The sequence below is a fragment of the Rattus norvegicus genome, chromosome 4, assembly GCF_036323735.1.
Source record: "Rattus norvegicus strain BN/NHsdMcwi chromosome 4, GRCr8, whole genome shotgun sequence".
NCBI lineage: Eukaryota > Metazoa > Chordata > Mammalia > Rodentia > Muridae > Rattus > Rattus norvegicus.
In genome coordinates, this window is record NC_086022.1 from 169,815,730 (window position 1) to 169,839,348 (window position 23,619).

The 23,619-nt window shown below is 48.9% G+C and overlaps 2 protein-coding genes across 9 annotated transcripts in view; one reads left to right on the top strand and one right to left on the bottom strand.

The window, feature by feature from the left end:
• Fam234b (family with sequence similarity 234, member B) overlaps positions 1–23,619 on the top strand; it is a 74,374-nt gene that overhangs the window by 36,079 nt on the left and 14,676 nt on the right. For 4 of the 8 annotated variants that reach the window (XM_039107912.2, XM_039107913.2, XM_039107909.2 and 1 more), the window contains exons 11-12: positions 628–745; positions 2,286–2,506. In XM_039107912.2, the coding sequence (XP_038963840.1) occupies positions 628–745; positions 2,286–2,506 (339 nt within the window). Of the gene's footprint in view, positions 1–627; positions 746–2,285; positions 2,507–2,997; positions 5,265–23,619 lie in introns of those variants that run through there. The other 4 variants (XM_063286372.1, XM_063286371.1, XM_039107911.2 and 1 more) reach the window with 2 other exon arrangements.
• On the bottom strand, positions 6,382–22,650 carry Gsg1 (germ cell associated 1). Its single transcript, NM_001013166.1, has 6 exons — positions 22,474–22,650; positions 13,053–13,371; positions 11,003–11,173; positions 10,357–10,509; positions 9,291–9,402; positions 6,382–6,801 (listed from the first exon to the last, which is right to left on the bottom strand). Exons 1-6 carry the CDS (start codon positions 22,519–22,521, stop codon positions 6,456–6,458), a joined length of 1,149 nt encoding a protein of 382 aa, NP_001013184.2. The 5' UTR covers positions 22,522–22,650; the 3' UTR covers positions 6,382–6,455.

Here is a 23,619-nt window from a genome sequence, read left to right on the forward strand (position 1 = left end):
TATACGCTAGGCAAGACGACCATGGAGTCATATGCTAGCCCTGTGCAGTTGGTTTTGGCGTACAACGAAAGGAGAGAGATGTGGCTACTGTTCAGGACAGTTTTTCTCTCTGCAGAGTCTTACCTGCTGTAAGGATGAGAGAATTCCAGCTCTGCCCTAGGTCGAAGACAGGAGTCTCCACAGACTTCCTGCTCTCTCTCCTCTGCGTTCCCTCCTTTCTGCTTACACGTGCAAGTCTTCTCTTCCCTCCACCTTCCCTTCTCCTTCCCTCCTCCTCCTCTTCCTTCCTCCTCTTCCTCCCTTCCCTGCTCCTTTCCTTCCTTCCCTCCTCCTTTCCTTCCTTCCCTCCTCCTTCTGTCCTCTTTTCCTTCTTTCCCTCCTCCTTTTCTCCTCCTTCCCTTCCTTCCTTCCTTTTTCCCTCTCTTTCTCCCTTATACATTGTTGGCTGCAGACGATGGCTTAGAGTCGGGAGAAACCTGTGCTCTGGCCTCTGTGTAATCACACGGTCCCTGTAACTGGGATCAGGACAGGGTCTGACTGGACCCCTCTGCTCTGCTCCTTCCCCTGAGGGTGTCCCATGTGGGAAGTGTGGTCACCCGTGCTCTCCTTTTCTGTGACTGTTGCCAGGACGACAGCTCAGGAGCCGAGCCTTCCGGTCTTTACCACCTTTACCTGCTGCATCCAGCCTTCCCCTCTGTCCTCCTGGACCTGAGCAACACCACCGGCATAGTGACAGCTGCGGAGGGTGAGTCCCCGTGACACAAGAGTGTCCTGCCGATCGATACCTTTGCTCACCAAGGGAAGGATAAGGGCATTCCAAGAGGCAGTAGTGTTACTTCGCTTGGTGTACCCCAAACCAGGGCATCGCTGGGGAGCTTTCTCAGAGTTCTAGGGTGAGAATACATAGTCTCTGGATGCGCTGAGAGCTGAGGGGAGGTGTACCCTCACTCCAGGACTCCAGGGGTGATGGTGGAGCCTCCACTGTGTACCCGATGACTGTAGGGTTTAGGATTGGCAGTTAACTGTGTGGGGAATAATGGAAGGATAATGGAAGGATAATAATGTTGGTTTAGCCTTGCTTCTGTGAATATTAAATACATTGTATCGAAAGTGGAGTCAACAGAAGAAAGAAGCAGAGGAGAATTGTTACCGATAACCTGACCACTCTGAACGTTTGGGAGTATTCTTCATTGTGCATCTGTCTAAGTCAACTATAAAGCAGACTTGAGAGCGTATCCTGGAAAGACATCATTCAGGAACCTCAGCCCTGGAAACAGGCCTACTGCTGTCTGCGGGTCTCAGCTGGGTGGGCAAGGAGAGAGACCAGTCTAGCCACATCTCCCCGGTGTCTTTCTTTTCCAGCTGGGGAGGGAACAATTTGACAGGCCTCATACAGAGCAGGCTGACCTCAGACTGGTTCTGTAGCTGAGGATGGCCTTGAACCATCCTGCCTTTACCTCCCAAGTGTTTGATTGCAGGTGTGTAACTCTCACACCAAACTCCTTCATGCCTTTTTATTGCCTCCCGTCAACTTGCTCCTTACAACCTTGAGCTGAGGCAGTACCATCTGCTGTCCTCTACGCCCTGGGCTTCATGGGACAGAAAAGCTCATCTGGAACGTGCAGGCTGTCAACTGGCTGGGGAGTGGGTGGGCGTCGGCTTGCAAATCCACGCACGACATATAAATAAGCTGGTTTGCAACTTCTTCATGAGACTCGGTAAATAAGAATCTCACAGGCCGGGGATGTAGCCCACTCGGCAGAATGCTTGCCTGGCACGCAAGAGGCCTGGGGTTTGATCCCAACACCGGGGAGGTAGAGGCAGGAGAGTCAAAGGTTGTCCTTGGCTACAGAGCCAGCTCAGGGCTGCCTACCAAGCTAGGCCAACACTCTGCCCTGTGGTCTGTGTGTCCTCCAGAGTAAGTTGCCTGAAACCCTGGGCAGAGAAGAAGAGAAGAGCAGCTATAGAAGAAGCAGAGCGAGCTGAAGCAACGGATGGGAGGGACACTGGCTGAGTTTGAAGCCCATAGTGACAGCGTAGTAAGGGGAGGTGCCAGTGAGCCTGACAGGGAGTAAAGCTCTACAGTTGTATGGAAGGAGAAAGGAGGCAGAACCTCACGTTCTTCCCTTTCAGACTAGCACTGCTAATTCCTATTTTAAAGCCAAGGCAGGGAGTCGAGTGCAGGAGCTTGTGCTTGTTGTGCAAACCCACGCCATGATGAGCTGCGCTGCTGGCCAGAGCCATCCCTCTCCTGCTAACTGCTTCTCGTCCTTGTCCTTCCTCAGTTGGAGTCAACGACATCTGGAAAGATGCCTTTTATGTCACCAGGACAACCGGGATGAGCCCCGAAGGACACACTACCTCTCTGGTGGTCAGCAAGCTTAGCCTGCGCTGGGGACTCATGGAAGGCCAGATGGTTCAGCTGAAGGAGACCACCCCGAAAATCGGCCGTGGGGAACTGCGAAGATTCCTATCTAGGATAAAGTTTGTTGATTCTCCCTACCAGGTAACTAGCTTATTAATTACTTCTTAACTAAAAACGAAAAAAAAACTTTTTAAATCACATCTACGTGTGAGGCTCACACATGTTCTGACACAGGTTTAGTGGTTAGTGGACAGTTACAGAAGTTCGTTTTCTTCTGTGTGGGTTGTCAAGCACTTACAGATGTGGAATTTCTTAACCACCCCAGTGACTGGATGGGGTAGATCTTCCTGGATCTTCCTGGCATTTACTTACGTAGGGACCACTGATGTTTACGTCCATGCAACTCCGGTTGACAGAACCTATATACTACAGTTACCTTGCTAAACACACCAGCCCTTTCCCTTAAAAAATTTTGTGCCATGTTCAAAGTTGAAGAGCTTGTCACTGAGAAGGACCAAGTCCCTGGGGCTCGAGCCAAGCTACAGGACTGGGAAGAAGCATTCCGATCTTTAGATTTCCCCCTGCTTTGGAAATCCCATTTAAAGAGGGTAATAACAGTCCTTTCCCCACAGATGTAGTGCAATGGAATTCTTCAGATTCGGAAGAACTCTCCGGCCCGGCCCCTGTGTCAGTTCCCTCAGGATGACCACCTCGGGGCCACGCAGCACTTGAGACCACTGTACTTTGGCAGCCAGTTGGAGCTGTGAGACGTAGCGTGGTCCGCTTAGCTGGGGAGTCTCGAAACCTTCCTGTCCTTGCACTAACCCCTTCTCCTGAGAACTCTGTGTGGATCATTTGGAAATGTGACTTAGAGCTGTTCTATTTTTTATTTTTTTTTTGTACCTTTAATTTATAAACCCTTGTGGGGAAATCCAGAGGCCTAGAGCAGGATAAGTGTTGTTTTGTATTAGGCCCTGTGTGTGCGTGTGCGTGTGCGTGCGTGTGTGTGCGTGTGTCTGTGTGTCCAATGTTGTAACAATTTCTTTTGAGATACGCCCCAAGCTTCAGGGATCCCATTTCTTGACCTCGTGAAGTTCGTCTGGCTCAGCCATCTTGCTGTGTCTGGATGGCCTATCTCTGATCCTGAGGGTCACACACTACTGTTTTCCCTCCGCCTGTACTGTGGTTCCTCTCCAACTCTAGACAGCAGTGAGAAACACTGGACGTTACGATGGGGCTGGTTATGCAGTAGGCTCCTCTGTCTGTCTCCTAGACTCTCCACCTGTTGAGTGGCCATGAGAACAGACATGCTTCTGTCACAGAGGGGGTAGGGAGGGACTTTCGAAGACTCCACTGTCCAGGTCCTTGTGTCATGCCCTTTGCGCTTAGATGGCGCTGCAGCTATGAGCTTCGATTCTGCAGTAACGGCAGAGGGGTTGCATGCACACTGTCCTCGACTTAAAGGTTGGCAGTCCCACGGCCTTGTCCTGCCGCCGCTCTACCCTCTTGCTCTGAGTCTTCTCTGAGGCATCTCCATCTCTTCCCGAGTCCTCTTTCATTCAGGGATCTGTTTCCGCTCTGACCCATGTTCTTTCCTCCTTGTAGAGCGTTGGAGCATATTCTGAGTTAGTTCTCTTGTAAATACTGCAACTTTTTATAATAGTCAAGTTCTTCAGAACTATCGCCATCCTTTTCTGCCCCTTCTATGTAAATGCGTGACCTCTTTTAACTCTTTCAAATGTCTGTCATTATCCGATATGTTGTCCGTTCTCATGGTGGCCAATGAAAACTTGTTCTTGAGGAAAAAACAGGTTCTCTCCTCACTTGGGCGTGTGTCTGTTTAGCTTGCGTTAATAAAGAAATCCCAGGAAACTAGATTCTAGGTGTAAGGGGCTACTATGAATTGCCTACAATAGGTGTTATGGGTAACAGAGGTTGGTACCTGGTCCATCCTGCAGACTGGCCTCACCAGACTTGGTGGTACCTCTGCCATAAAGGCCAGAAAAACATATTCCAAAGTCATATGGGGCCAGGTTGGCTTTGAGTAGGGGAAACAATGAATGGGATCCTTTTAGAGTCTGAAGATGGTTCTAGGTTCATTTCTAGTAAGTTGAATTTCTGCCAATAAAAGGGCTTAGAATATAGTTTGGGTTGTGGACTAGTTTTCAGTGGACCAACATGTCAAATGGGTGGTTGTCATAAGGCCTGGTTGAGTCCCCGTAGGCACAGGGTGTCCTCTGCAGCGATGTTCATGGAGAAGCCAGTCAGTGCAGGAAGGGGTAAGATACAAAGCTGCCCAGGGGAGACCTGGTGTCGCTGGAGGCTGTTTATGCTGGCTGAGTCTTAGGGGAGAGGAAGCGACACAGATGCTGTCACTGAATGCTCCGTGTTCTGGTAAATAACACCCTAACTTCTCCTTACTAGAAGTGTGAGTCGCTTCCTCACTGAGTGCAATGGAAACTCTAGGCTTACCTCCTGTTGCAGCTGGTACAGAAAGGTAGCTAAGGGCTGAGACAGCTTCATCCGGCCTCGTGTCAAACGCCTTCCTAAACTTCCTCCTCCTCGCAGGCAACGGCTCACCCAGTTATCCAAGATAGGAAGTGTTCAATGTGGCAGCCCGCAGAACCAACCTGAGCACTCCTCGGAAGTAGTGCCCTGTGCAGGGCAAGGGTCTCCCCTCCTCTCGGCTTCCCCTTTCCTTCCTTCGTAAGCCCCCCTCCCCACCCTGCACATCCTCCTCACCAGCCCCCGAACATGTGGCGAGGTGACACCAGTTAACCCCAGTAATGTGAACGGCTGTCCACGTTACCTGCGTTGAGGAGCAGCCGGGTTTGTTGCCGGAAAGTACCGTTTAACATGTAAACTGCTACAGAACAAATAAACGCTGTGTACAGGCAGACACACGTGTGCCCTTCTCGTTCTTCTTGCTAACCAGGATTCTACTTCCCTTGTAGAATGAAGGTGCGTAGACGGCTGGCATCCCTTGTGGGTAAAACAGGACCAGTTTGAGATGGACAAGTGGGTCTCCATAGGGGAACATCTGCCCGGTCTCAACGGTAGAATGAGACTGTGTGAGACTCCTCTGGGAGCCCGGGAGGCCATTTCTAGAAGGGATCCTGATGCTATAGGTTGTAGAAACCTCCATGTGGTAGCATGCTACCCTCCTAATGGCTTTTAGGGCCATATTGTTTTAAAATTTTATTATTTTATGTGCCACGGCACGTGTGCAGACGTTAGAAGACAACTTTTAGTCCGTTTCCTTCCACTGAGGGATCCAGGAACCCACTTCAGGCTGTCAGGCATGTGTGGTAAGCACTTAACCTCCGAGCCACTTCACCAGCCTAATTTTTTAAAAAGCTGTTTTGAGATTTATTCTGTGTATATGGGTGGTTTGCCTGCCCGTATGTCTGGCCCATACGCACATGCTTGTGCCTGTGGGGGCCAGGAGAGGGCGCTAGATCCCCTGGAGCTGGAGTTACAGATGGTGGAATGCCACCGTGAGTGGAACGCAGGTCCTCCGCAAGAGCAGCCAGGGCTCTGAACCACCGAGCCTTCTTTCCGACTCTAACCAGCCCGTTTAATCATGCTTTACTGGCCACCACGAGGGCTCGAGACACTTGTAATGCAAGTGCTCAGGACGCCCTCGTGGTGCCTCTATCTTCCTGCGCCTGACTCCCTCAGGGATCCGAGCACATCGCAGATAAGCCACCATCAGATGGCTCAGCTGTGTTTCGTCAACTTCCAGACAGCTGAGCAACCTTTACCAGACTCTCAAAGGTAGGAACTGTCTTATACTTGCCCTTTTTATCTGCGTCACGTAGTCTAGAACCTGCCTTAAGTGATCAGGGAAGAGAAGGTGGTTCTGGGAGATGGATAGAGCGAAGCAGTGTGAAGGGGAAGGAGGCAGAGCAATGCCCTCTGGGTAGTGGTGGTGCACACCTTTAGATCCCAGCGCTTGGGAGGCACAGGGAGGTTCTCTTAGGCTTAGCTTCTAAAAATAAGGCTCAGGAGACAAGTTTGCTTAAGCAGATGTTGATAGCGAATGACACCTATGGTAGGGCTTAGCCTGCTTCCCAAACCCACTTAACTCCTAACACTGCTCTTCTACAGATGACTCGGTCGCTTCCTTTAGCTCCTGGCTGTTTTCTTGTTGAAACTTCTTGTCCTGTAGCGCGGCGGCCGAGTAGAGGTCTATACTTTCGGAGACAGAGCGGATGGGATGGCTGGGGTGCTGATGGCAACTGGTCGAAGGTTCCCCTGCGTGGACTGCGCAGGTCAACGGAGGAAGGAAACAGCGGTGGTGCTGTGCCCGGCAACTGGGGTTGGTGTTAAAACTTGTACCGTGCCTACACTTGAACTCCAGCACCATCCTGGTGTAGGTGTTGAAGGTGGTGACTGCTGATACCATACAGCAGGTGAAGGAAACCCAGGCCGTGCTAGGGGCAAACACAGGAGGGCCAGTAAGAGTCTGACTCTGGAAAGAAAAGTGTCATGCATTCTACCAGAGATGAGGTGCTGTCTTTAGGGTCATATGGGCGCCTGAGTCTATTGCCTTCTGCCACGCTACCGTAAAGAACGGCGACCAGAGGACTTCATTGGCCTTCGTTTTGTAGTCAAAGAGGAAACAGGAGGTCTTCTGCACTGAATTCCCCAACTTGCCACTAGCTGTGCGTTGATGCCTCCCTGTGGTGTGTTTATTTACCCCTATAAAATTTCCTAGATCCCACAGACTTCAGGCTCTGATCTATGTGGTGGGCAGGCTCTGACACACCCCTGTCCCCCCTTCATTCTTCCCTCCTTGGCCTGTGTCAAAGGGATCCTGAAGTAAGCCTCCCTCCACTGTCCAATGTTGTTGTTTAGAACTTAACTGTTTCCAAGCTGAACCTTTTGAATCATTCATGAAAACATTTTACTACAGCTCTGAAGGATTCAATTATTATGGATACTGTGGTTCTTGGCACAGGGTAGTTTACAGTGGAAGCTGGGTGGATCTGAGAAAGGACAAAGCACTTTCCTAAAGACCAGGGAGCCAAACCCCTAAATCTCCCTGTCATCTTGGGAAGCCCAGGAAACAGGAAGTTTTGTGAGGTTAGGACCAGATGCCTGGGGACCAAAGGCTGGTAAAGGCAGGCCCAGGGCTGTCCTATACACTGTTATCCCTGACAGTAGATGCCTTGCAGCCTGAGCCCCAGAGTTCTGTTTCTTTGTGTGTGTGTGTGTGTGTGTGTGTGTGTGTGTGTGTGTACAGCCTCTTGGATCTGTCCACCTTATTTGAGGCTGCACGTTTTTTGTTGTTTGCCACTAAGTACACAGTGCAACTGGCCTGTGAGCTTCCAGGAATTCTCCATGCCTCCCATCCCTCTCCATCTATACTGCTCAGGGATTATAGACACATGCTACCGGGTTTGCCTTCTATATGGGTTAGAGTTCCATAGATAATGCATGCCGTCAGTCTCAGCACTCAGGAGGCAGAGGCTGGCAGATCTCTTGTGAGTTAGAGGCTAGCCTGGTCTATAAAGCAAGTCCAAGACCGCCAGGGCTACCCAGAGAGAGAGAGAGAGAGAGAGAGAGAGAGAGAGAGAGAGAGAGAGAGAGAGAGAGAGAGAGAAGAGAGAGAGGAGAGAGAGAGAGAGAGAGAGAGAGAGAGAGAGAGAGAGAGAGAGAGAGTATATATATGAGAATGGGCAAAAGGCTGACAGGTTGGGGCAAACAGCAAAGCTGACATGGGGCTGGTGGGCTGATTCAAGTCCTCAATGGTAAAACATTGCAGCTTGGGAAAATGGCTAGGATCTGACGTGGGAAAGCCCCAGTGTCCCTTGATTCTGATGGAAAGGTGAGCCCAGCAGAGTGTATATTCTGTGCCATTAATGCCCTCGACATTTTGTTGTTGTTGCAGTTCTAATGTAGGTTCTCAGGAAAAGTGAGAAAGGACGCCTGAAGGTGGAGGGGCTCCAAGTAAAGATAACGTTCAGCCTGGATGCATGGCATACACCTGTAATCCCAGCACTTGGGAAATAGAGGCAGGAGAAGCAGGAGTTCAGGGCCAGTCTTGGCTACATAGTTAGAGGCTACCTTGGGCAATGTGAGGTGTATCCTACGCCCCACAAAAGAAATTTGAAATGATTGATTTGAGCCCTTTGTTTTCAAGGTTAGAATGTGGAAGGGAATGGTATTGTGCGAGGCAACTGGTGTTGGCGGGCGCTCATGCTGAACTCCAGCACCGACCTCATGGTGACAGCTGGCACCAGACAGTTCTATTTCTAGCAGGTTTGGTAGAATTTGAAACTCTGGAGTTAGGAAGAAGTTACTCTTGGAGTAACGGTGTATATACTGGATGCAAGAGATTTCAGTGGAGGCTCATGGGCAGATCAGATGGAATTCCATCCAAATTTCAAGATTATAATTATTGTCCGTATTTCTCTAATACTCCGAGTCATAAGCTATAGAACAAAGTTCCTACAAGCCATGTAAAACCAGCCTTGCCGCTCAAGGACAGTGTGTAGATCAAAGAAGCCACTGTCACTGCCGCTGAGCAGAAAACCTGACCAGATTGCATCCTAAGAGAAAGAATGTTCTGTGCACCCTCTGAAGCCAGAAAGAAGAGATAGATAGATAGATAGATAGATAGATAGATAGATAGATAGATAGATAGATAGATAGATAGATAGATACAGATGATAGATAGATAGATGATAGATAGATGATAGATAGATAGATGATAGATACAGATAGATACAGGTGATAGATAGATGATAGATAGATACAGATGATAGATAGATAGATATATAGATATATAGATAGATAGATAGATAGAGACAGAGACAGAGAGAGGAGGGGGTCTCCCTGGTCCTGCTCTGCATTTGACTGGCGGATGAGGCGGACCTGGAGTTGGGTTGGGAAGGTCCAAGGCATGAGGGTTACTTACTAGAAAGCCCAGCCATAATTCCAAGAGTGTGGTCTCCAGTCCTCCGGACCCAAGTTGGCAGTTGCCTGGAAGACTTGCAAATATAGCATATGAGCTACCATCCCCAGCAGGCCTACGGAGGAACAAGAAAGCAGAGGCTTGTGTGGCATCCAGCTGTTGGCACCCAGGTCAGTCTGCCCCAGGCATCTCCTCGCACACCTACAATGGTCAGGAGCTGTGACAAAATCTGAGTTGGTCTCATGGCCATTGCTCATTTTGAGTTCTTCCTAGACGTTGGTCTTCACCGTGTGTGTGTGTGTGTGTGTGTGTGTGTGTGTGTGTGTGTGTGTGTGTGTGTGTGTGTGTGTGGTTTTATTTCACTTTAAATTTTAACCAGCCATGACAGGGAGGTAAAGCTATATACTCCGGTTGGAAAGTAAAGCCAGCCAAAAGTTTTACACGTTGAGAAAGCTTGCAAATAAAGGAACCTAGAAGTGAGGGCATGTATGAAGGACAGAACACAGTTTCACATGCTACCTCAATTTAAAGCGAAAACTTAAGTTGCCTTACTCTGTCGCCTCTCTGTGTGTCATTGTAGGCACGAGCGTGCGCGGCTGCCTGTGTATATGCACGAGGGTCCTCAGGTTTCCCAAGGTCTCCTGCTGAATTTGGAGCTCACCACTCTTTGCCTAGGCTAGCTGGCCAGCAAGTGTTAGTAATGCCCCTGACACTCTCACACCCAGAGCTGGGGCCGCAGGTGCAGGTGGCTGAGCCCAGCTTTTTATGTGATGCTGGAGATTCTAACTCAGGTCCCCCAACTTGAGCACCAAGAGCTCTTACCTATTGAGCCACCTGCCCAACTCCTCCCCCACCTTTTCTCCTTGCCCCCCGGGCCTTTCCTCCTCTCAGGGACACAATTCCAAGCCTTGAAGGTGGCTCTTCACGCTGACCCCTGTGAACCAAGGCATGGTGCTGTACACCTCGAATGCCAGCCCTTGGAAGTGTGAGGCCACCCAGCACTTGAGTTACTCTGTGTAGTCTTCCTACCCAGGAAGGCCCTGGGCTGTGTCGCTGCTCGGTCACTCACCTGACAGGACCAAGGAGACTGCTGCAAAAGCGCTTAGCTTGAGCCCACAGCCAGGGTTGCTGGTGAGCAGCAGATCTGTCAGTAGCAGGAGGAAGCTGATGAATTGAAGTCCGATATAGGCAGTTTGTGCTCCCAGCGACAGCCAGAGGACCTCTGCAAGGAGCCAGGGAAAGAAACCCCACCCAGACGGTGAGCAACCACTGTGGACGCACGTGCCCACTAGAAGTCAGAGGCCCAGAAGAGCAGGAGGAGAGAGACAAAGCTGAAACAAGCACCCAGTGTCCACGAGGAACCTGTGTGTCACTGTGTGTGTGCGAGTGGGAACATTATGTTTTTATTTTCTGGTCCTCTCTCCTTTTAGTAAGGAAAAACTTGGATGAGGCAGCGTCCACCTGTAGTCCCAGTGGTAGAGACAGGAAGAGAGTGACTTCTCAAGGCCAGCCCAGCTACAGAGACCCTATCTCAAGGAAACAAAACCAAAGGCAAACATCCCCTCCCCCAACACTAAGAAAATAGGGAGGGAAAGGAGTGCCTTTTGCCTTGTGAGCTGCATTCCCACATGTGAGAGTGAGGTAGAGAAAGGAGACCACAGCGCAGTTTAGATCCAGAGAGGCCCAGGTCCACGGTTACCGAACACAGCACGTACTTGCCAAGGGCCCCCAGGGGAGGTAGAGGAGAGAAGCCATCTCCATTAGCCACTCCCCTCCAAATCGGAGAGTGGGGTGACATGAGCCTTGCAACGTGGCAAATTCCAGTAGTCCTTTCTCACCTCTCTGGGCTGGTGGTGTGAGTTCAATGAAACGTCGGCACTTCTCCCCTGAAACACATAAGGGTCAGTGTCACAAGGCGCTTCTGGGAACTGTGGCATGGAGATGGCCCACGGAACCCTGCTCCATGTGCTCTGGCAAACCGGAGCAAAAGCACTGATGAATTAGGCATCATTTCCTGGCCTTCACCTCTGATTGTGAAGAAGAATCTAGGTCAGAGCTTCAATTTCCTGTCTTGATGTTAACAAGTCCTTCTCTGATGGACCAAAACTATGTGTAGAACTGGGACTGGGACAGGGTCAGATACCACAAGGCTATGGGTAATAAGCATCTGTGCTCTCTCTCCTCCCTCCCTCTCTCCTCCCCATCCCTCCTCTTCCTCCCCTTCCCCTTTCTTACCTCCCTCCCCCATTTTTATTTCTCTTCCATGTTTTTCCCCCTTAGCCCACTTGGTAGAGATTTTAATACCAAGTTGAACATGATCTCAGGTTTTAGCCCCAGTGTGACTTTTAAATATTCTGAATGGGGAAGAGGAGGTGGAAGCAGAATATGGGTGTCGTTCTTTCTAATCAAAGGCATACACATTGACTGGTGTGAGTTGAACAGTGTTTTTTTTCAGAGACTTAGAAACATCTATCTGTAGTTCCTCCAGGGCATCCTAAAATCAATCAATCAATCTTCTATATTATCTCTATAATATCCATCTTTTATACTATGTATCTATCATCTATCTTTTATATTATCTATGTATGTATCTAAGTATGTATGTATTTATCAATCTGTCTCTTTTCATCTATCTATCTATCTATCTATCTATCTATCTATCTATCTATCTATCTATCTATCTTTCCATCCATCCATCCATCCATCCATCCATCCATCCATCCATCCATCCATCCATCTATTTTGAAACCCCAGGAACCAACACAGGGCTTGCACATGCTAACTATTCAACCCCAGCACTACATGTCCAACTCTTTTCAAGACTGTCTCACTAGACAGTCCAGTATGCTCTTGAAATCACCATTTACCTCAGGTCTTCCTCAACTCCCCATCCTCCTGCCTCAGCCTCTGGAGTGTTGGTTCTGTCTATAGGAGCATGCCACTATAATTTCACCTTACCCTTTAAACTGCAACACTAGTGCTTAGCCAAAAAGGGAGGAGGACTGAGGCGTGCTGTACCTCCGCCCTTTTATTTAACAGGAGCGTCAAGTCCTACAGGAATGAAGTTGCTCATGCAGAGGTCTGGTTGGGCAGAACTAAGGTTGTTTCTAACAGCAGTGGTAGCCCGCTTGAAGGAAGATTCTAACGATTCTAATGTGTCAGGTCTGAAAGCCAACGCATTGTTAAGCCAGATTTGCTGAAGTTAGAGAAGATGAGAAGCTTCAGGGGGATTTTGACTGTATTAAAAGGGGCCACAGAGAAGAGGTAGCAGAAAGTAGAGCTTGGGCGTGAGGCCCATGAGGGTTTGGGAAAACATACACCTTCCCTTTGCTGCTCTGACTCTCCTCAGCCCATTGGACTTTCTTTGCCTGCATAAGATCCCAAGATTGCCTGCCTTAGCCTGGTATGGTGTCTCATATCAAGAAGCCATAGCAGGAGTTGCGGAGTTGCGGAGTTGCGGCAAATTCTAGGTCAGCCAGGTATACACAGTGAGTTCTAGGACAGCCTGGGCTACCAAGTGAGTCAATGTCTCAAACATTTTTCTCTTTGAGAGGGCAGGCAGGATGGCTCCAGTGCATGCTTGCCAAACCTGGCTACTTGAATTCGATCCCCTGGTCCCCCAGCTGGAGGGGGAGAATGGATCCCTGAGTACTGTCCTCTGACCTCCACATGCACATGCAAACCCCTGTACACACCCACACACAACACAAAGAAAATGTAATGGAGAAAGCAGGTCGGGCCCTGCAGCTGGTGAGAGAGAATTACCTGGCTCTTCCACGGTTTCCTCACAGGATAGCCACATGCCACTGCGGAAGGTAAGGAAGGAGAAGCGGTCATCCCCAGCCTCCCAGGTGTATTGTACCACCTCCTGGGCTGATGCGTTGGTGATGCCCCCATCCAAGGACATCGGCATGTCAAAGCACTTGGCTGCCAGACTTTGCCCGCACAGGGGCTTGGGCACCTTCTGTGCCCCCACAAACCACTCGCTGCTGAGCAGGGATGCTGTGGAGAGGCCGAGTGATAGCATGTTGAGGATGGCAGAAACGAAGGTCCGCTGGTCAGAGGGACCCTTCTGGAACTCCATCTGCAACACACAAGCAGGGGAGGACGACAGAGCTGAAGAGTGTGCCCCACTCTCTCATCTTCCCTTCAACACTGACGAGCAAAGCCTGCCACTCGAGTGCTTTCTTCGGGAGCCCCGTGGAAGCCTTGCTTCTACGTGGCCAGGAGCACTGTAGTGATGTTCGCCATTAAATTGGACCCCGTGTGGCTCCTGCAGAGCAGCAGTGATTTTCATAGTCAGAACAATGGCTGGATAGACCCGGGACAGGCTTCCAGAGGGACAAAGGTGATACCAGACGGGAGACATTAAGGTGGGGGATTCTAAAGTCAGAGTGAATTGGATGTGAGCAGGGCAGTATCTTACCTATCTGCATCTGGAGGCAGGAGAGTTCCGTGTTTGCCTGGCTTCTGGCTGGCAAGCCCCAGGGAATGTGTGCACGTGTGTCTGGGTGGAAAACCTCCTCAGGACCCCACTTAGAGTTTGCAGCCTCAGGTAGAGGCAGCAAGGGGACAAGGACAGCTCATTGCAAATGCTCTGAGCTGTCAGCCTCCTTTTGCATACTTTTCACAATTATTTGTTCATGTATATAAAGTAGTAGGTTTTATAGTGACATTTCCATACTTACATATTATATTTTGCTTAAATATTTCCCTAAATAATTTATTGTTTCTAATTTCATGTCATATGTAATATACATCAATCTAGGGTCTGTGTTTAAGAGAAACATGCATTATGTCTCTCCTCTGTTATCCCAAGCCATTCTTCTCTCTCCTTTTATTCACCTTTTATTCTTCTGTTTTTCTATCCTGTAGACATATATTTATTCATATATATGTTATATATATTATATATATATGGGAAAAATGCAATATTTGTCCGAGTCTGGCTTACTTTACCAAGTTTCGCTTGTTTTCCTATAAATAGGTTTATTCCTTACAGCTGAAGGTAACTCCATGGTGTGTCTGTGTATGATCAAGTTGTGTGACCCCAGGGGAGGCAGTTGGAACTTCTGCTGCCTTCAGGATAAAAGATGGCAGAGTGTACGTATCTCATTCTGAGAATGCTTGCTTAGAATGCATGGAGCCCTGGGTTTGAACCCAGCACTGTTTAAATCCAGTGCAGTGGAGCATACCTGTGGTCCCAGGACCTGAGGAGGAGAGGCAGGAAGGTCATTCCTCGCTACTTTGAAGCCAGCCTGGGCTACATCAGATCCTGTCTCAAAAGTAAAGACCAGTGTTAACCGTATCAACCTCATTACGATGATGCGATTTGAACTGAGTTTGATTTAGAAAAATAATCGTGGTCCGTTTTGAGCACCATAAGGTTCTTTAGTAGCCGGGGAGCAGCAGAGAAGCCTGCGCTTAGCTTCCAGATGGTTCTTAAAGCAGACCGCCCTGAGCTTCCATGAGATCTCTCCCATCAAAATTAATCAGGCCCAAATCTGCTTAGCTTAAGGATGTAGATAACCTCCCAGGCCAACACACAGACTCCACAATCTCCGTGTACCCCAGCTTAGCAGAGTCTACATCTAACAGCTTATGAGGGTGACCCCTCGCTCTTCAGGATCTCCGGGGATGGGAGCACTCCACATCGCATGCACCGCAAACGTGACACTGATTCCGCACACAAACATCCAAAACATAAAACGCAAGAATAAATGGCCCCTGGAAACTGATCTGCTAATATGGTTTTTAAAAAGAAGCACCCAACGCGTGAACTCCACCAAGAAACATAAGTCTTCGTAAGACTCAGGGTGACCTGGACTGAGGACAAATCAGTTCATGGATCAACCCATCTAGGAGCAGGAGGGATGGTGGCTTGCCAGGGTCCACCGTCAATTGCCGTCTGCTCCACAAGCTCAAAGACGTTATCTTCCTTTTGGTCTCCAAAGTTATGGGCTTCCACCCTCGTTCCAGCTTCATGAGCTACCCTCGTGGAGTATTCTGTTTATTGATTTTCATAAATTAGCAGCCAACATAGTAGGCTTCACGGTGGCATTTCCCCTTTGCTCTTGCTCTTTGTCCCCAAGTCACTGCCCACTGCCACCAACCCCTTCCTCAACCCTTCCATTCTACGACCCACTCCCTCCTTCCTTTTAGAGCTTTTCTCCTCCTCACGATCCCTTTATGGTCCACGAAACTCCTACGTGAAAATAATCAGAGCACCTGTAGATGAGAGAAAGGCAGTGTTTTCTCTTCTGGGTTTGACTTACTTACACAACATATGTGTGTCCACATCCATATATTTTCCTGCAAATTTCGTGATTTAATTTTCCCTCCCAGATGAATACAGTTCCATTAGGTATGTACAGCAGATTTTCCATATCCATCTGTGGTAGTCATGTAGGTTGGTTCAGTGCCTTAGCTCCCATGAAAACTGTGGCATTGGACATGATGTGTGAGCATTTTTGTGTGTGTGGGTATCCTTTCTAATTATCTGACATCCATGGCTTGAACAGGAAAAGAACTTCAGGTGAACATCTTTAATCATTCTATAAAAAGACCAAACCTGAGATTTAGGCAATTCCCAATCTCCACCCAAGGGTTCTATTTTAATAGGGATATTGAGCCATCTACTCTCATACCAGACCAGCTCTCGGCTTTATCATTAATCCGTTTCAAGTCACATATTTACATATGTCCCTGTAGGTTATTCAGAGATAAAGAATATCGAGGCTTACCTCAGGGACGTATACCTTGTGGCCTCAAGCAAGATGCCAAGCAGATAATGAAAGAGAGGATGTGAGAAACAAAGGATGAATAACTTGAAAATGACCCAAAGAGGCTCTTTCCAGACAGAACACCCACCAGGGATAGGCGTTGTCCTCTCTCGTGTCCCCACTGGTTGGAGACAGGGTCTCAGGTCGCTTGTGACCTCAATCTGACTACGTGGCTTTGTGCTTTGAAGCTGATCCCCAATCCTCCCGCCCCACCTCTCACGTGCTAGAACTACATATATGTGCTGCCTTGTCCAGAATTGTGAATGCTGGGCAAGCGTTCTACTGAGCTCCCACAGCCCCAGATTGACAGTTAGAAGGACATCTCACCAGGGAGACTTTTCAACAATTCCTATCCCCCATGCAGCATCTTTCGTCACATGACTTCTCTCTGTAGTTGACACTTCAAACTTGAAGAACAAATCTCATTTCCCATGTTCCTTAGGTGTCTTCTAGAGTGACAGAACCTAAGAGCTCTCTCTCTCTCTCTCTCTCTCTCTCTCTCTCTCTCTCTGCATATGCTGACAGATCCCTTCCCGAGGTGACCCTCTCCTCTCTAAAGAGACAGGGTACAAGCCCTGTAACTGGCACAGTAACATCCATGTACATTAACAGAAAAACATGGCATTAGCGAATGACAACAAGGACAGTCGGTTGACGGGGTTCACCTCTTCACAGAGCCAGGGGCTAAGGTTTCCCCTGCAAAATCAAAGGGGGAAGCTGGTTACCTTGGCCATGGTCGGCTTCTGGTGGCCTGTCTGGAAGGGTGGACAGATTTCATCTGCACAGGTCTCTTTGGTGCAAAGCAGCAAGAGAGAATGCAGAGTTCCCTCCCTCCTCCCTTGCCTTCCCATCCCTCCCCTTTTAGCTCATAGTTTGAGGAATGCCTCTTGATTAAATGCTGCTATGCAGTGAACGTGGGCATTTAATAATTGACAGTGTAATCACAGCCCAGATGTTCCTGGAGATTATGCCAGAGTCCAGAGCAGCACAGATCTGCACTTGCAGAGGGGACATTCTGTACAAAAAGCAAAGAGCGATTGAAGTTCCCTCTACCTCTTGTTCCCTAGGTGAGGGGTGTGACCATCCAGGGCTAGACTTTTCACAGCAATACACAAAAAATATTGATCCGCTCTAACTTCTCAGTGTCCTGCAAGAAGCAGCTTTAGGGTTTGCATTGTTAAAGCTTCAGGAGCCACAGATAAGACTACTGGCTTGTTCAGTGTGCAGTCTCCCTTTTCTGGGCAGTTCGTGAACAGTTGCTCCTCTCCTCTCATGGTGAATGTGTTGGGTGGGGACGAAGATGAGGATGGGGTGGAAGAGAGCAGGTCTGAAGATCTGGAGAAGAGCTCAGGGTCTGATGGTCCTATAATGACCATCATTTTTTCCCCAACTTTCAAGCAAATGGACATCTTTTTATTTAACCCAAACAAGCTACGACGACAGCAGCAACAACAACGAATCCAGTCAACTGTTGAGGAGTGGGTCACATCTATCCTTTGGGCAGTCATTAGAAACACAGAGCATTCTTTCCGTCATCACAATCGAACAGACCTACATTTTCCAGCAGCTACTCTCTTCCTTCAACCCAGAATGTCTTCAGCTTCTTCTGACACTTCTCACTCTCTTCCTCCAAAGAGACAGGGTTTCTGTGTAGCCCCGGCTGTCCTGGAAGTTGTAGACTAGGGCTGGCCTCGAACTCAGGGACCCTCCTTCGGCTGCCTCCTTCTGCATGCCGGGATGAAAGGCGTGCTCCACCGACACCCCGCATTCTTTTGCCCTTTCAATTTTAGTGTAAAAAGTCATTCGCTCTTTGAAAATGGTTTTCTCCTCTTTGTCTTTGCTGCACCATGCCTTTCCTGATACTGTTTTTGTTCCTTTTCGCAGTGTGTGTGTGTGTGTGCATGTGTGCGTAGCAGGGGCGTGGCACATGTATTGAAGAGGACTCTGAGTTGGTTCTCTTCTTCTAACATGTGAGTTCCAGAAATCAAACTCAGGTCGTCAGGCTGACAAGTCCATTCATTGGCTCGACCATCTTTCAGCCCCCCCACCCCACCCCCCAAGATAACTTTTATGTGTCACCCAAGCACCCGTTTATTCATTGTGACACAACTCGATTTGCTTTGGGAGAAGGAGACAAGAATTTTGTGGTTCCATTTGGCTCTGGACTAGGCATTCCTGGATGCATGGTTTCTTCATGCCGCTGGGTGGCGCTATACCCCAATACTTTCTTCTTTCCTACCCTTTCCTTTCCTACCAGTCAGCACAAGGCGGGTAGAGGTGGCTCGTCTCTGCAGTACTGCTCGTTTTGAGTTCCCTTGGCTTTTGACCAGATACAAATCTACAGACTGCCATGTGTCAGCCTTATGGAATTCAGGACTGAGAATGAAGATTGGGGGGTGTCCAGCCACTCCCAGCAAGACCTTTCGAAGGGTTATTCCCTGTAGTTCATTTTTGGTGGCCAGTTGCCGTTCTCAGTGACTCAATAGATCCTCGAATGCCTCCCACGGGAAACGCAACAACAGAAAATAGTTAGCCAGCGTCTCCGGATGGAGTTTTGTGCACATGTTTTTCTCTTTAATTGTATCCCCTTTCTCTCTCCACCCGAGAACAGTGACCGATTCTTTTCCCTTCTTGACGCTTCCACCCTTCAAATACTTGGAGACGCGTCTCATATCCCGCCTTGAGTCACCGCTTGGCACAACACCGTGTCTTTGGTTTTTATTGCCTCTGCTCATAAACCGCACCCCCGAAGCCTTAATTGCCTCAAGTTTGCCTTCTTCAGGGAAAAGGGGATGGGCGTGGCAGGGTTGGATGAGGAGGCCCAGAGGTGGGTTTAAAATGAAGCTAATGAAACCCTACCTCTTCGGCCCCTCACTTATTTGAGCTGCTTCCAAGGGCCTGTTGCCCAATCCAAACTTGTAATTTTGTATTATTTTCCTTAAAGGTTTCCAAAATATTAGTTTAGGCCTCCACAGCAGCTCTGATCCACCCATTCCTAGGGTGCTTGGCTGAATACTTGGTGGATGTGACCAGTGTTAGTTTTCCTCTCTCTGAGGCCCCAAAGTCCAATTTCCTCTTTTTAACAAAAAAAAAAAAAAAAAAAAAAAAAAAAGCAAGCAACCAAGTTTCTGTGCTTTGCCACACAAAAAAATCAGAACACAGCATCCCATTCACTTCCTTTCATTGTAATTTGGGCTTGCTATTTCCTGGACCCAGACCCTTTCTTTTCCTCTTAGAACAGAAAAAGTAACTACTGGTCAATGTAACAGATTTAATTAAGCTTGTCTCCAAAGCTCACAACTCAGTGTGGAGACAAATATCCCGCATCTCAACCCAGTGTTTAAACTTGCTGTGTTGGGACTGTTAGTGGGAAGTTATGCTTTCCTGGGGTCATTCATGCACCTTGGCATTCATGACATCACAGTGCCAAGGCCTGAGTCTGGCCGTCACTTGCTAAGGTTCTCAGTCAGCCTTCTCTGTACCGTAGGAAACCATTTTTACTAGCTGTGCATGAGAGAAATGATGGTCTTGGGACGCCCATACTTTGTAGGCAGAAATTCAGTTTATTGCATGGCGAGTATGCTGTAGATTAGAGGTGAGTCAGAAGGTTGAATGAGAGCTGGTGTGCTCACCTCTTCCCTGACACGAGCCTGGGGCTAAGGGATCTAGTCATTTTGTCTCCTAAGCTGCCCACCTAAGACATCTTGTTTGCCCTGCCTTGAGTTTCTCTGTCCTCCCAGGGGCCAGAATTCTTGACCCATGGCCTCATTAAGTAATTCCTTTCTGCTACCCAACAAGCAAAGAGCTGGAGTGGAATTTAAGTCCTTCGGCTGTCACTGGCTGACACACAAACAGCTCTGCTCTCTGCACCTCCACATTCTGACAGGTACACACCTTCCCTGTAACTCATGTGCCCTCTGTATCTGTTGGCTCCTTTGACTCGAGTGTGGTAAAGCACTATGTTTTAAGGATTGCTGACTCCAGCACTGTCTCAAGTGAAGGAGTTTGGTATGGCTAACGAGGCTCACGCACATGTGTTGGGAAGCCTACCGGCAAAGACGTGAACACAGAACATGTGTGCAAACATCGTCAGGGACACACCACTCTTCCCAGTTCTCATAAAAAAAGCACCCGGGAGCCACAAAAAGACCCCAGAGCCCTGAAGGCGTACCAAAGGCCCTTCTACACGGATGCCAAGTTTTCAGACAGATATGCCAACACAGTTCTTCACACCTGTGAACATTCCTGCTTTTCCATGAGCAAAGGCTCAGAAAATAGCAATGATCTCATTACCAGTATTATCTTTAGTCTGACCAGAGGACAAACCGATCACTCATAACAGTGACAGATCGGAAATGTTCTGAACATTTCAAGACGGGTGATTCCCTACAGATTAGCATCATGTCATTTTGATGTGGCTGGAGCCTTCCGAACTTTAACTGCATATCGTGGGACATCGAACTCCTTCGTTTGATGAGACTTTGAAATGTTTCCCAGAGGACATTTATGACCTTTCAGATGCCCGCTCCGTATTTAACTCAGGACCTCCCATTTTACCCCACTTTTAAGGACCCACATAACCCCAAGTGCTCCCACGGTGGGTCACAAATACTGGCAATTCCCTCATTTAATGCTCATTGGGAGGGGCCAAAGGAAAACACTTGGGACCTCCCTCCAGCCTTTCCCTTTCCGCTTTGTCATGGAATTGTTTGAAGGCTTTTGCTTTGGCAGTCATTTCCAGGAGAGGAAGCCCTCCTCCCCTCCCTCTGCCTTTCTTCCATGCCCTAAGCTACTGGCTGGCATGAATCAGAGGGACAGCCACATCTGCACTTCCTGTGGGGCAATCTTTCACGTGCAAGTGACTGCTTAGGACACTAGGCTGGCTCCACTCCGGCTGGCTGCCCGGGTGTCTCCGGGACTGAGGGATTCAATGATGAAGAGGGGTGCCAGGAACGTAGCTTTCCCTAGAGTACAAGCTCGCCCTTTCCCACCCTAGCGTGCATTCCTTCGTTGCATGTTTTCCTTCCCTTTCTCCCCTCATCTTCACCCTCTCTGTCTCGGTGCCTGAGCCAGAGGAGATTTCTCCACGCTTCCCCATGAGTAACCCTCCAGTCGGTGTTTACTACGGCGCCCCAGTTGCCTAGCAGCGGGCGTGGTTGCCACGGCGACGCACCAGGACGTGTTTTGAATTGTTTCGCAGTGCCCCGCCCTTGCGCAGCCCGCGCTTATGACTTCTAGGACGGGTGTGGCAAGGAACCACGAGGTTTCTTCCTCTTTCTCTTCCTGGGGTGGGTCCTGCGTCGGTCGGCCTACCCGGCAGGCAAGGACCCGCCCAGGGGAGAGACCGGATCCTGGGGTAAATTCCTCACACCAGGTGGGACAAGTGTCCTGCTTGCTGTCAAATTTCAAATCAAGCATTTCCCTGTTCCCCCCAAAATGCGGTTCTCTAGGTCCTTTCTGAAGAAGGGGTAAAGTAGGCCTGCCTCGTTTTGTAGATAGGAGAGGTGAGAACATGAACCCCTCAACACATCTGAGGTCTAGTGGTTACCTACCTGCTTCCCCAAGGACTGACGGGGGAGGAGGGGGGTCCTCTACAGTTTTGACCTGAAGATCTAAAGAGGTGGAAGGAAAGCGGAATCTAAGGAAAAAGCATCCCATACTACCGGGCCAGGGGCTAGACAGTTCGCTAACCGCTCCCTAGGCCCCTGTACCCTACCAGATACAGAGGCGTCTCCATTGTACCGCTTGAATCCGGTCTTTGATTTGCACGAGATCACAAATGTAGACATGGCAGTCGGCATTCAGTCCTGCAACCCTAGAAGGCTCATTGCTTTTGAAGGAACGTGCCCACACAACAAAGGGCAGGCAGACACTTTTAACAAAAGCTGCAGATTTCGGGTGGCATCAGGGAAGGGCCTCCAGAATGAAGCGAGGGTTCAAGTATTCTGGGCTTTCTATTTCTTAGCTCCATGTCAACAGACTTCCCTGTAAGCCTGCCCCTTCTCTAGAGAACCAATCCTAAAAGATAATAAAATTTCAAGCTCTGACTGGCTTCTGCTCTCACGTTCATATGTGTAAGGGCTCCCCCAGTTGATGGTTGATATCGGGTACTTTTGGGTCTTCTATATGAACTTGGGGAAGCTGCCTTAGCCCACACTGCCGGCTCTTCTCGGTTTTGAGCTCTGCCCCAGTCTCACAGATGCTCCTGTCTTAGGCTAGCTTGGCCTTCTGAACACACTCGTTCACTGCGCCGTAACCATATATTACTCCCCCCCCCCCCCGTGTGTGTGTGTGTGTGTGTGTGTGTGTGTGTGTGTGTGTGTGTGAGTTCATGCCACTAGAGATCAGGCTCAAAATAGTGAATTAATCAGTTTTCACAACATTTCCAAAAGCTGTGTACCTACCTCCTGGGTGAGACAAACATTTTGAGTCAGCTGACAGGAGTCGCTCATTCACTGTTGAGGTTCTGAAACAGGTGTCTCAGTTTCTGCTCCGACAGGTCTTAATTAGTTTCGTGGCTCAGATGTTGAGGGAGAGGATGCACCAGGCCCCCCTCTTGCCAGCAGAGGGGTAAGGTGGTGTGTGGAGAGCTGAGCGAGGATGAATGCCTTCAGTCAGGACATCAGCTTGGGTAGGGCACGGGTTACTATGATGTCACTCTGTGATGTCATAGTAGCAGGCAGGGTTCTCTCCCCTGGATGCCCCACCCACTCCCCTCCCAACCCTAGAAAGACCAGGCTGGGAGAAGGGCACCCTCAGTACCTCTCAGAAGCCAGATGTCTCCTGAGGTTTTTTTTTTTTTTGACCCAATTGATAAGATATAATTGCCCAATTAAACATACAAAGCCCAGTACCATCCATCCCTTAGGAGCATTAATAACAACCTGTAAATACATAGAGCAGAATCTTAACGTCACCTGCCATGGCTTCTCACCCTCTTCTCTCCTCCTGAGGTCTATCAATCCGTACTTATTGTGTATAAAAAAAGACCTGGGGAGTTCATTCAAACATAAATCTGAAGGCTAGGGATGGTTGGCATATGGCACCAAACAGATCACAGTGGCTTGGGAGGCTTGCCCACTGCTGTGAAAGAGAATTACAGTTGTGAGTCCCATAAATCTTAAAATGTTCTAACACCCCCCCCCCCCATTCGAAATAGCAATACCAGTGAATTCTTACCCAATGCTGGGTGACAGCAGAGCCCCTCCCCCAACAACCACTTGAAGAACATATTGTTCTTAAAATGTAAATGCATTAAAATGAAATATAACAACTTAAGTTGTACCATTTCCATTATGAGGGCTCAAAAGCCTCATGTAGTAAGTAGCTACTGTGTTGGACTTTCTAACTTTAGACCATTCCTGAAGAGGCCATGATGCACAGAGTGGCCATTTTAAAGGACCACTGTCTGGAAATCTGGGAGACATTCACCACCAGGTTTATTTTTATTTGAAACAGGGCCTTAAACTGAATCTGGCCTTGAACTCTCTCCATCCTCCCCCTTCTACCTCCCAAGTGCCAGGATGACGGTGGCGTCCACCACACCTTGA

Bases quoted from the DNA above. Each gene is read 5' to 3' on its own strand.
- Gsg1 (NM_001013166.1), bottom strand. From the start codon at position 22,521: ATGAGCGACTCCTGTCAGCTGACTCAAAATGTTTGTCTCACCCAGGAG. The intron at 9,403-10,356 runs GTGAGTGACCGA...GTTCCTCCGTAG, and splicing joins AGTCTCCTTGGTCCTGTCAG to GCCTGCTGGGGATGGTAGCT. The intron at 6,802-9,290 runs GTAAGTAACCCT...GTTTGCCCCTAG, and splicing joins AATTATGGCTGGGCTTTCTA to CACGGCCTGGGTTTCCTTCA.